The 13,230-nt window shown below is 35.8% G+C and overlaps 1 protein-coding gene across 1 annotated transcript; it reads left to right on the top strand.

Annotated features, from left to right (window-relative positions):
* The first annotated feature begins 4,555 nt into the window (after window positions 1–4,555).
* Window positions 4,556–11,982, top strand: LOC121421467 (calumenin-A-like). Its single transcript, XM_041616165.1, has 6 exons — window positions 4,556–5,289; window positions 6,046–6,127; window positions 7,463–7,574; window positions 9,142–9,381; window positions 10,666–10,859; window positions 11,660–11,982. Exons 1-6 carry the CDS (start codon window positions 5,060–5,062, stop codon window positions 11,756–11,758), a joined length of 957 nt encoding a protein of 318 aa, XP_041472099.1. The 5' UTR covers window positions 4,556–5,059; the 3' UTR covers window positions 11,759–11,982.
* Window positions 11,983–13,230: the final 1,248 nt, after the last annotated feature.

Here is a 13,230-nt window from a genome sequence, read left to right as displayed (position 1 = left end):
GGGGGGACCGTCCTCCCACATCAAATTTAGGGGGAAAGCCCCCCCCCCCCCCGCTTCCGCCGCCTATTAAAGTAATTAATAAGCTTATTATTTCGACATAGCGATATATTCTATCTTGTCAAGTCGATATGTCCATATGGCGAGATATGAAGTGTACAAGTCCCGGCAAGAATCCCGATATACCGCCATGTTGACATGTATTATTTAAGTCGACTTGGCAAGATACAATATCTTGTCATGTTGACATATAACGTTTTATAAGTGGACTGACTTGGCAGGATAACGTATCTCGCCATGCGGACATAATAAGCTTATTTAGTCGACATGGCAAAAGTATCTCGCCATGTCGTCAAGTCGATGGCATTTTAGAGGCTCCGTATGGCGTCTAGAGGGCATATTTCCGGGGGGTGTAACAGTCCCCGACGATAAAAATATGGAGATAATATTTTCCTTGAAGTAGATGTCAGGGGGCGATTTGTCCTGTAGGTCATTGTTATAGAACCCCATGGACTTGTATCAATGACCTTTTGACCTCTTGATGACATGGATTTCACTATGTTGTCCTGATCATAATTTTACACACACCGCGGACTATCGGACCCGCGGTCTATCGGGCCCGCGGTCTATCGGACCCGCGGTCTATCGGACCCGCGGTCTAACGGACCCGCGGACTATCGGACCCGCGGTCTAACGGACCCGCGGTCTATCGGACCCGCGGTCTATCGGGCTGTAACCAAATTTACATGGTCACATAATAAATATAATGAATAGCAATCGAATAGATAAATAATACTGACAAAGAATGATGGTCTTTGTAGGTTTGCATGTTGGAGTTTATAGTGTAGAGAAGGTTTACAATTCACCATGTGTAATATGAAGAAGGGAAAGGAAATACAGGCAGAAAATTTGTGATACTTTTGTGTATTTTTGTTTGTTTCATTTTACCGTTTTAATTTTTTTTGTTCTTGTATGCTACCTGCTTTATGCCATTTTATATTAATAATTTTCATTGTCTTTTAAATTGTCAATTTTATAACTTATTTAATGATTTTACTTAGTTTAAATTTAGTCACACACTTTTAAAGTAATTTCCTTTATTTCTATGATTTTGTTCGTCGTCTTTTAAACTGTCTTGATTTAAATCTAGGTTTTTAATCTTTGTTTTGATTCATTTAATGTGATATCATTGATATGTCATGTAATTTTGATTGTGTACTGTATTTTACTTTATATTAATTGTATTTCATTTATTTTGTAAATCTTTCTATGTCTACAGGGCTCCTTTGTAAAGCAGGCCTTTGGGCTCTGAAAGGACTACCCTGTTTTTAAATAAAACTGAATAATAAAGACGATAAAGGATGAAAAGAGGAAATTAGAGGTATTCTTTTCTTAAAAGTGAGTAAAGTTCTGAAAAGGACTGTAAACTGGTTTGAGTAGCAGGTTGAAGAGATTACTCGACGTTTCGGGCAGATTGACTGATAAATAAATTAAGCATTAATTCACTTGCTCATTCATTCATTCATTCATCATTCATTCATTCATTCATCTTTCATTCATCATTCATTCACCATTCATTCATCATTCATTCATTCATTCATCATTCATTCATTCATTCATTCATTCATTCATTCATCATTCATCATTCATTCATCATTCATTCATTCATTCATTCATCATTCATTCATCATTTATTCATTCATCATTCATTCATCATTCATTCATCATTCATTCATCATTCATTCATCATTCATTCATCATTCATTCATCATTCATTCATCATTCATTCATCATTCATTCATCATTCATTCATTCATTCATCATTCATTCATCATTCATTCATCATTCATTCATTCATCATTCATTCATTCATTCATTCATCCATCATTCATTCATCATTCATTCATCATTCATTCATTCATCATTCATTCATTCATTCGATCATTCACTCATTCATCATTCATTCATTCATTCATTCATTCATTCATTCATGTAGTTGATCAATATTTATTCAGCACTCAGTTTCCCAATGTTTTCTTTTTCGTTGTTTGGGTTTTTAATTGCTTTCGTATATTATATTCATTTAATATTTTATGGTTACACGTTCAGACTAAATTCCGATTCAAAAGACTTAATTGTTTCAATTAGTCTGAGCTATAAATGATCGTATAGTGATATGTAGACCTGTAAAAATATAGCTAGCAATTCTTAGACAATGATATAAAATATTTTGTTTTACTGTATATTCTGCTAGTTCAAGATGTTTAAAATACCAGCATGTTTATCATTTTTTATCTCTATTTTTTGGACCCTACATGTATAATATGCATGCAGAATAGAATGATGATAATTACTATGGTCTGAATGGTCAATCTGACCATTCATTCTGTATCAATGTTGTATTTTTGACTGTATAGTTATTAACTGATATTGTTTGCATAGAAAATGCAGAACGTAATATTAGGCCGGCAGCGCGTTTCCGTTTTACACCCTGGCGAAGGCATTTTCCGGAAAAGTAGCCAAAAAGCGACTAGTGAAGAGTCTACGTCTACGTTTGTTTACAATTATCAGCTGGGCGCGCGATCCAAAGTCCGCACCGAAGCATAGAGATGTATATTGACACCGAAGTTATCCGCAGAACATACTTGCAAATCCAGCTGAGCTTATACTTTCCAGGTTCAATATGAATGTTTGCCTTGATCATTTGCCTTGCCGATTTCTGTCTTTCTCTCTATCTGTCTATATATCTATCTCTCAAATTCTATCTCTATCTATCTATGCTACTGCAGTATATATCTATCTATCTATCTAATAATCTTCTCTGTCTCTCTCTTTCTTTATCTAACATCTATCTCAAATTCTCTATCTCTCTATCTATCCATCCATCTGTCTGTCTTTCTCTATTTCTCTCTCTCTACCTACCTAACTACAGTATCTATCTGTTAATTTGTCGCTCTTCTCTCTCATTCTTGATCTGACAATTATCTATCTCTCAAATTCTCCAGCTCTCTATCCATCTGTCTGTCTTTCTTCTATCTATTTATCTATCTATCTATGAAACTACAGTATCGGTTAATTTGTCTATCTTCTCTGTTTCTCTCATTCTTTATCTACCTAACATCTATTTATCTCTCTCAAATCCTCTATCTATCCATCTGTCTGTCTTTCTATCTATCTATCTATCTGTTAATTTATTTGTCTATCTTCTCTGTCTCTCTCATTCTTTATCTTTCTATCTGTCTCTCAAATTCTCTATCTCTCTCCTTCTCTAGCATCTGTCTGTCTTTTTTCTCTCTTTCTCTTTGTCCGTCCATATAACATCTCTCTCTCTCTCTATCTATCTATCATTCTCTCTTTCTCTCTCTCTCCCCTCTCCCTCTATATATCGACCTCTCTGTCTCTCCCCCTCTCTCTATTTATCTATCTATCCATCTCTCCCTCTTTCTCTCTCTTTCTATCTATCTTTCCACCCCTCTCTCTCTCTATTTCTATCTATCTATCTGTCTATCTTGTCTCTATTTATTCAATATCTATCTTTCGGCAGCTTCTAAGTGTATCAATCCATCAAACTTCAATTTGTCTTTCCATTATACATGTGTAAGTATCTGTTTATTTTGATTTTGTCTGTCATTCTATTCATTTAGTTAATAATTTATTTTTAGAAAAAAAAAACTTTCATAAACAACGCGACTGCAAAAGCATGTTCGGATTTCACTCGATGCTGACTGCCGCTCTCTCTGTACATGAAGTGCCGAGGAACTCTGTGCTCTGATCAGTAACTGTGCAAATTGCATGCGGTGGTGGACTCGCCTGTGTCGCACGCTGCATGCAACCAGCGACGTGTGTAGACTCTTCACTAGTCGCTTTCTGGCTACTTTTCCGGAAAATGCCTTCGCCAGGGTGTAAAACGGAAACGCGTAGGCCGCACATCATTCATGAGTGCACTGGAGGAACAATTCAATATTAAAATACTGACACAAAAACAACAACAAATGAATTAAAACTATCTATATATGTAACTATAACTAACTATATGACTATTATTTTGTGTGCATTTCCCTGACTCCAGAATCGATCTGTGACCTAAAAAGTACTACCCACTTTCTCGAATATTCAGCCCGCTCTAAGCTGACGTGTACATAACCTGCCAAGGGAAGGCATTATCTCCATATGCAGTGCATTTACCTTACATATTACATCTACTCTGTCGGATTTATGCTCACGACATACCATGGACCTAGGTCTATGCATATATACGAACAGCATATTTTTTTAAACACAATTTTAAAGCCTTTATAGACACTAGTCACCCTGCATGCGTATTATATCATAGGATATAGAGGCCCTAATCTTCAACGGTGTAGCTGCAGATTACTCTATTTTGCTCTATGAATCATTATGATTAGAAATCTCCGTTGTCATTATCGTTCTTCTTCTACAGGAAGTGTTATGTAATTGAACTTCTCCCCATAATTAATCAGTTCTTCAATTTTTTTTTTTTTACGGGGAAAAGCATCCTGATAAAAGGCTATACCATAATAATCTCACACGTGCACATTTTTCTTGTGGAGAAGCTGGCTAAGTCCACGTGTCATACCAGCGAGTGAAAGTTGGTAAACTTGCCAAAATTTGTTGACTTGGCACGATATATCCAATCAACAGCCTCGTACTGAACAAAATCACTCTCTCGTCGTACGAAGTGTTGTTTGAAAGGCGATCGGCAATTGGTCAATTCTGGCAAGCCCCTTGGAACCGCGTTTTGATTGGTCAATCAATGATAAGGTGCATGTGCACCTGTACCCCACCAACAGCAGAAATTTCTACACCGCCACGTCAGCTTAGGGCCAGATTCTCCCCGGATGCCGACACATAAATTTGACAGTGATCTTGGTAGGATTCTTCATTTTAGAGAAATTTAACGTGGAGTTTTCCGTGCAAGAGGTCGAGAAATTTCCAACTCTCGGAAAAGCCCGTACAAAACTTTGGAAACTTTTGAGCAATAGCGTGATTTCTTTGTGTCAAGTTTTGAAAGTGTTCACCCATTCGTATCATCGCATTCACTATGAAGAAATTTTTGTTAGCTTACGTTGTTGCCCTCATCGTATCAGCTGTCGTGTGTAAACCCAATGAGGGAAGTAGCAGAGTGAGGCAAGAGGCCAAACTGAGTGAGAAATCTCATTTTGATGAACATGGCAATCACAATCCTGACTATGATCATGATGCCTTCCTTGGCGAGAAGGAGGCCAAGAAATTCGCCAACCTGACACCAGAACAGAGCAAAGAGAAATTAGGGTAAGGCATCTTTCATTTCAAGTTTCAACAATAGATAAATATGGGTGAACAGATTTTCTGGTAAGGAAAGTGGTTTCCAGAAATTTTCTCTCGGAACAACTTTATCCCACCGCTGCCACCAGTTAGTAAGAGACAATGAAGAGGGTCTTTAATTCACCATCAATCATTTTATTTATATAATTATTTATTCATTTTCTTATTTATGTATGTATTTATGTGAATGGGTACCCGGTAGGATTTTTCCTTGAACGCTTTAGCGCCTATTAATATGGCGGCTCAGCTACAGCCGGGGTAATAATATGATACCAAGTATCAAAGCGCAGTTGAGTATATGCACATAGTAACTGCGCTATATAAATGGACATATTATTATTATATTTTTGTGGTGGTGAATGACTTTCTGATGTCATGACGGTCAAAATTTCGCAGAACCATAATCACGCAGGTCTATGCCTATTTTCATTTCTAAGCATATACGTGTGATGCAAAAGTACAGCCAATGACTGAAATGTGTTTATAAAACCAGTCATTATAATACCCATGCATGAAAAAAAAAAGGAAATATGCTTTAGCCTTGAAAATTGAGTCATTCAGTATGTAAATAGATCATATGAATGTATTCAATGATTGGTCAAGAGCCTCTAAAATAGAATATCAGGGCTTAAATTATATATTATGTATTTTTGTACTAATTCAGTCATGATATTGAGGTTTACCATAATTAAATACAGGTTTTGATATGACATGTTTTTACAGGCAACTATTTGATCGGTTAGACACCAATCACAATGGATCAATCAGTGAATCAGAGCTAAGAGCTTGGATTGAAATTCAAACTGTAAGTATATTGAGGGCTATAAAACACAAGATTAGCTAATCTGGTCTTTAATAACACTCCTTTCAGAGTGAGATAAGGGACCAGGGGGCCGTTTCATAAAGCTGTTCGTAAGCTAATAGGTTCGCCAGTCGTTTTTAAAGTCGCTCTTTACTTACAAACAGCTTTATGAAATGTCCCCCAGTCCTGATATACTAAGATTTTAATCTTTGGTTTCAACTTGTCAAGAATGGGTTTTCACCTTTTTTTTAAGCAAAAGTGTGCATCTTTTTGACAGTCTCACTCAATAAGAGTTAAAAATTCACTCTTGAAAGACCAAAATCTTACTCCATTACGACTGGTCCTTCATCTTTGTCTTAGAGGATAGTGATTTGGCTGCTTTGCATAAAGAGGGATTCTGGATGCCACAATTACTGATTGAAATTCAAACTTAGCATGTAGAGGGTGCTTAGAAAGAGAGGTATCCTGGATTTCATAGGAGGGGGAACAATTATGTTCTCCTTTTTGCTCCCCCCACAAAGAAAAGCCCAAATAAGTTATCAAAATTTGATGCATTTTACCCCTCCCCAAAGTTTTTTTGTTTTATAAAAATCTGGAGTCACAGTGATACAAACAGGTTATTATCATACATTGCATATAAATGCTTATGTTAGGTATGCCAATGCAGGCTTGTTAATTTTGTTTCCAGATTCAGGATTTTTTTAAGAGAATCAACTACTATGGTTGAATGTAAAATGAAAGAAAAAGACAGGTTCATGATAATCTTGAATCATTTTTTGAAGGGAATTTGCCGTTACAAAATGATCTATCATTTTAGAACTGGCTATGATTCAGTCAGGATCTGATGGCATTTGATTGAAGTGATTGGTTAACATTGGTTTGACTTTTAAAAAATCTGAGCTAGAAGGTCACACTTGTCACATATGTCTGTGATATGTTCCAAAAATGAAGCCCAGAAAAAATTGTGTTCGAAAATGATTATTTAGTGAGCAAAATTGAAATATAAAGTGACCGGAAACACCATCTTAATTTCATCCATTACACTTATCTTAGGTGTCTATAAGACGCCTATTTATAAAATCTGGGTTTGCCTTGTAGTTTTAGCTTTTTATTCTCAATAATCATGTTTTCAGGGTTTATTAGTTCTAATATGCACTTGTACACATGTTTCATCTTGGTTTGATAATTTTTTAAATTGGCTGCTCACAGAATTAAACAATACCTTTAATATTTAAGCTCTAGAAAACATGAGTCAATGTACCAGTACCGGTATATTATTTGTGAATATTTCTTTAGTCATTAAGTCATTTGATGAAATATATGTTTTCTCCTTGATAGAATTCTGTACTATATGAAGAGCTCGACAGGCTATTCGGTGCACACAATCTCAATGGCGATGACCTTTTGACGTGGGAAGAATACAACATTACTACTTACAGTGGACTGCCATGTAAGTAACAGTCCATCTATCTGCCTGCCTGTCTGTCTGTCTATCTGTTTGTGGTTATTTTGTGACCAGGGGTTTATGACCCTGGGGGGGGGACTGACCACCCCCTCCCCTATGTTTTTTAAAGAAGTGATAAAAGTAGGAAAGGTAAAAGAGAGAGGAGAATAAAAGGAAAGTAGCATACAAATGAGTGATCTGTGGCATGATATTCTTAATACCCCTGTAATTTAATTCAGAGAAAATGTGATATCATCGTCAGGTAGTCTTGCCCCTTCTCCCCCTCCCTTTGAAAAACATCCTATATGGACCTCTTGTAACTTCCTTCAGGGATGAAGTATCGATATAGTGGGGTTTTTAAATTGCAAGGAAAAAGAAACAAACTTTTAACCTGTAATTGATTGTGCTGTATTTATAAAAAAATAATGCACTTTGTATAATCAAATTATAATTGAAACATCAATCAAAACCAAACCCCAAGTAGTAAATCAATAAAGATTATTTCACTTTGTACTATTGTCTCACCTGCATAGCAGAGGAGACTATTGGCGCCGCTTTTCCTACGGCAGTGGCGGCGGCGTCAACATCAAATCTTAACCTGAGGTTAAGTTTTTGAAATGACATCATAACTTAGAAAGTATATGGACCTAGTTCATGAAACTTGGACATAAGGTTAATCATTTATCACTGAACATCCTGTGTGAGTTTTATGTCACATTACTAAGGTCAAAGGTCATTTAGGGTCAATGAACTTTGGCCGAATTGGGGGTATCTTTTGAATTCCCATCATAACTTTGACAGTTTATGGATCTGATTCATGAAAAATGGACATAATAGTAATCAAGCATCACTGAACATTTTGTGCAAGTTTCAGCTTTCATGGTTAAGGTCAAAGGTCATTTAGGGTCAATGAACTTTGGCCGAATGGGGGTATCTGTTGAATTACCATCATAACTTTGAAAGTTTATTGGTCTAGTTCGTTAAAACTTGGACATTAGAGTAATCAAGTATCACTGAACATCCTGTGTGCATTTCAGGTCACATGACCAAGGTCAAAGGTCAATGAACTTTGGCCATGTTGGGTTTTTTGTTGAATAACCATCATATCTCTGTAAGTTTATTGGTCTAGTTCATAAAAAGTGGACATAAAAGTAACCATGTATCACTGAACATCTTGTTCAAGTTAGAGTAGTTTTCAAAGTCGGCACTGATGCTATATTGAACCGCTTGATGCAGGTGAGACGGCCAGATCCTAGCAGAATCTTCTTCGGAGGCAAAATGACTACTATTTTGATTGTATTTTGTGAAACAGAAAATTGATAAATTTATCTGATGTTGACAATGGCGAGTATTCTTCAGTTTCCCTTACCACTTTTCATTTTAGTGGAGAAACTGATTATTGGATTACAACTGAAGCCCCACCTGTCCACAAATGAAGATGTTGATGATGAAGACTTCTTATTTGTGTTTCATTGTGCCTTGTAAACTTTAAATGTGCTGTATGCATCATTATTAATTTATTATAAATGACATATTAGTGACAAGATTACTTTTCTCTTTTTTTAAATTTTAGTGGAGAAACTGATTACAATGCAAGAAGATAAAACCCTTGACTTCCGGAAGAAAGTACGACAGGACAAAGCTCGTTGGGCTGTAGCTGACCAGAACAGAGACGAGGCTTTGGATAAGGATGAGTACATGGCATTTGAATGGCCGAGGGAAAAACCGCATATGAAGAATATTGCTATTGATGAGACCTTAGAGGATATGGATAAGAATGGCGATGGTTTTGTGGACATTGATGAGTATATTAGTAAGTACTTCTTTCCTATCAATTTTAGTGAAGTCTTAGATGATTATAAATGTAGTAAAATAGAACTTAAAGATTGGCAGGTAGCTATGAAAGATCTCTGACTTGGTTAAAATTTGATGAGTAATGTGACAAAAAATTTAATGATAGCTAGGGGACTAGTAGCAAGGTAATTAATTACCTTGGGTACATACTGATGGGAAGGGGGCTGAAAACACCATATGGGCTATTCCACGGTTACTCACGTTACATTTGGAGACACCTTGACTCATACTTGGAGCTGTAACTCCATTATTATTGATAGGAACTAAACATCTCCGTATCACAACAAAGTACACAGTCTGACTATCCTTTGTATAAAAACAAAACTTGGGAAATTCTATTATGCTCCTGGCAAATCTTTGGAATGTGTCGGTTACTCACGTTACAGATTTGTCCCAACCTGTGGAATTGCCCATAACATGTTATAAATTTGTCTATTGAAATGTAATTTCAAATTTCATTGTAATTTTTTTTTATAGCTGACCCCCATTTTCACCCCTCTTATTTTTATTCACTTCATGGACTATTCAAGCAATGATAATTTAAGTGTTTGATACCTTTCATATGAAGCACAAAGCAGAGGCAGTCAGTCCAGCATGGTCCCGCTAAAAGGGGAGTCTGATATAAAACACTTCATGAAATTGCCCAACTATCAATTAAATTGCGATTCAGAATCCGCATTATACAATGAATACTTACAAACATTTCAACAAATGAATAAAGTGCTGTATACAGGTTATGTGATCTACAAAATAAAATGGATGGAGTTATCAGGGTGCTACATAACTTTTTAGCACTTGCCCAGTCAGGCAAGTAAATTTTAGGTTGGAATATATTTGACCAAAAAATCTATTTCACTTGCCCCAAAAAAATCGTTGAAAAAAAAAGTTTTCCCTCTTCAAAAGAAACTTTTGCAGTTTTATAAACCATTGACCTTTGACCTTTTACTCTCTTTTGACATGAACTGATCTCCTTGTTATTGCATTTCTTTTTCCAAAGTGATTTTATCTTGCCTGCCATGACCAAAATTAGGTTCTGATTTTGGTCATTCTACTGTGAGAATTTTGCTTGCCCAATTCGGGCACTAAGTTTTGGTCTTTACTTTAAAACACTTGCCCAACTCTAACTTTTACTTGCCCCTTGCAATCGGGCAAGTTCTTATGTAGCACCCTTAGTTAAGTACATCATCGCTACACAGTCAGAGCTGATCATGCACAACCATTGTTCATTATTGACCTTTGACAGATGACCTTTGGGACGGTCAAGGCGAGATTCCTGATTGGGTAGAGGCAGAACGCAAAGGGTTTGGCGAGTATAGAGACAAAGATGGTGATAACAGACTAAACCATGAGGAGGTTGGGGACTGGATCATGCCAACTCATTACGACCCCATTCTATCAGAGGCTAAACATCTTATGTATGAGTCAGATGATAACAAGGTGAGTGAGAACCAATTCATGTATGACCCTAAGGTTTCTTACGTATGGTTCAGATAAAAATATGGGAAGAACCCATTACGACCCCATTATATTAGAGGCTAAACATCTTATGTATGAGTCATGATAATAAGGTGAGTGAGAACCAATACATTAATGACCTTATGCTTTCTTATGCATGAGTTAGATATACATGTAAATATGGTAAGAACCCACTACAACCCCATTCTATCAGAGGTTAAACATCTTATGTATGAGTCAGATGATAACAAGGTGAGTGAGAACCAATTTATATATGACCCTATGCTTTCTTATGCATGAGTCAGATGGAAATATGTTAAAAATCCACTCCCATTCTATCAGAGGGTAAACATCTTATGCAGGAATCAGGCAAAAATATGACAAGAACCTACTAATGGCCCTTTTGTATCAGATGTGATAATCATATGAGTCAGATGAAAATGAGTTAAAAACCCATTATGACGATTCTATGAGGGGCTAAGTTCAACACAACCTTACTTAATCTAAAAGTGGATTTGAAATAAGAATAAAAGAAAGTTACATATGGCTTTGAATCAGCTTTTTAAGACGAGTGTGAATGTTAATGTTTACTTGAAAAATACTGAACTGGAAATTCTGGAATCAGGCGTGGATTAGACAATAGTTTTTTAAGGCTGACTATTGTGCTCAAACAATGAAACGGTTTTGTATAAGACTTGGCTAAATTCACAAATGTGGATCTCTTTAATGAATATTGACTTTTGAAATTTCTATTAATTTATTTTCTTATTTTATTGTCACAGGACAAGGAACTTACAAAGGATGAGATGATCAAAAATTTTAAACTTTTCGTCGGAAGCAGGGTAACAAACTTTGGCGAACTTAGGCATGATGAATTCTGATGCCCTTCATCGACCCTTCAAACTATTTAAATAAAGTGAACTATTTTATTACATTTGGATGAAAAGAACTATGCAAGAAATTCTTCACATTTTGGTGCTACTATTTTTGTCTACTATGCAATATTGTCATTTTAAGTCTTGTAGTTATGTGTATGGAATTGTCTTGAGAATAATTTTCATCAATTCAGTCATGTCAGAAAGAGTATTCTCTTATTTTACCTAAATTGTACCAAAAATATGCAGAAAAATACAAATAATAAACTTTTCAAAAGCCTTCTGATCACATACTCTGTCTATGCAATAGGTGAAAATGTTTTTGCATTGCCAAACTTTTGTTTTCTATGGGGAGAGGTTTGATAATTTACCAAATTATCAATTGGCGATTTTGACAATATTTTGTCTTTGCTTCCTATTGGAAATATGTTGATTCGTACAAAATCATTGTATCTAATTTCTGAGTTGTTAATGATTGTGTTACGTAATGCAATTGTGGTCGATAATACAATCAGTGACTATACTTCAATGCCATTACATTGGCTGTTTTGACATTTTGAACTATAAAAGATAAAATTTTAGATTAAAACAAAATTGAAAAAAGTTTAAAGTTAGAGTAGTCCATCTTGTACTGGTAGGATGTTTGTATATTTCATTTTTCCACACTGCAAAAACTCTTGTGTTGATTTAACACCAGCCCGGAATCTATAAATGTCCACACCAGAAAAGTATTGAAACAACGCTAGTTTGGAATCAAACCGATGCTGTTTTAATACTAATTGATGTTGTATAAACACCTATCTGGTGTTAGACCAAACGAAACTGGTATTTAACACTTCTCTGGTGTGGACATTTAGATTCCTGGCTGGTGTTAAATCAACACCAGAGTTTTTGCAGTGCACCTGTGTCATGTTTGTACACCGGATTATTTGAAAGAATTTATTAGAATCCAAGCCTTGTATAGATTAATTTGGTGCACAAAACTCAGCATCCGTTTTCAAAGTGTTCAAACAGGTAGAGATAATTTGCCTCTCATTTAATAATGTGTACTACTTCAACTCTCAAGTCTATTAAAGAATGCCTAGTAGTAAAATGATGCACACACAAACTTATGACACAAAAGTTGAGTTATGGAGTCATGGTTAATATATGATTTCATTTCAAGGAATATGATTGGTCCACTATTATCTGTATCTAGCCAGTAAAAAATCTCTTCTACTTCTTCAAATTTTGTACTCATATACCCTTTTTACACAGGATTTTCTTAACCCCGGACTATCGCTAACCCCTTACTATCCTTAACCCGTACTATTTTTTTCCTTTTCACACATGCCAAATTGTTATTGCTAACCCCGGATAAGGAATGCTTGCTTTTTACACACGAAACTCGCTAACCCCGGACTAGTGGTTTTTGTCGATCATTCCTAGTACAAGTACTTCACTCGTACACTTTTTACACACGCTAAAATTTCCTTAAC

Source organism: Lytechinus variegatus, chromosome 9 (genome assembly GCF_018143015.1).
Source record: "Lytechinus variegatus isolate NC3 chromosome 9, Lvar_3.0, whole genome shotgun sequence".
Lineage (NCBI taxonomy): Eukaryota > Metazoa > Echinodermata > Echinoidea > Temnopleuroida > Toxopneustidae > Lytechinus > Lytechinus variegatus.
This window is presented reverse-complemented; position numbering and strand designations above follow the sequence as displayed.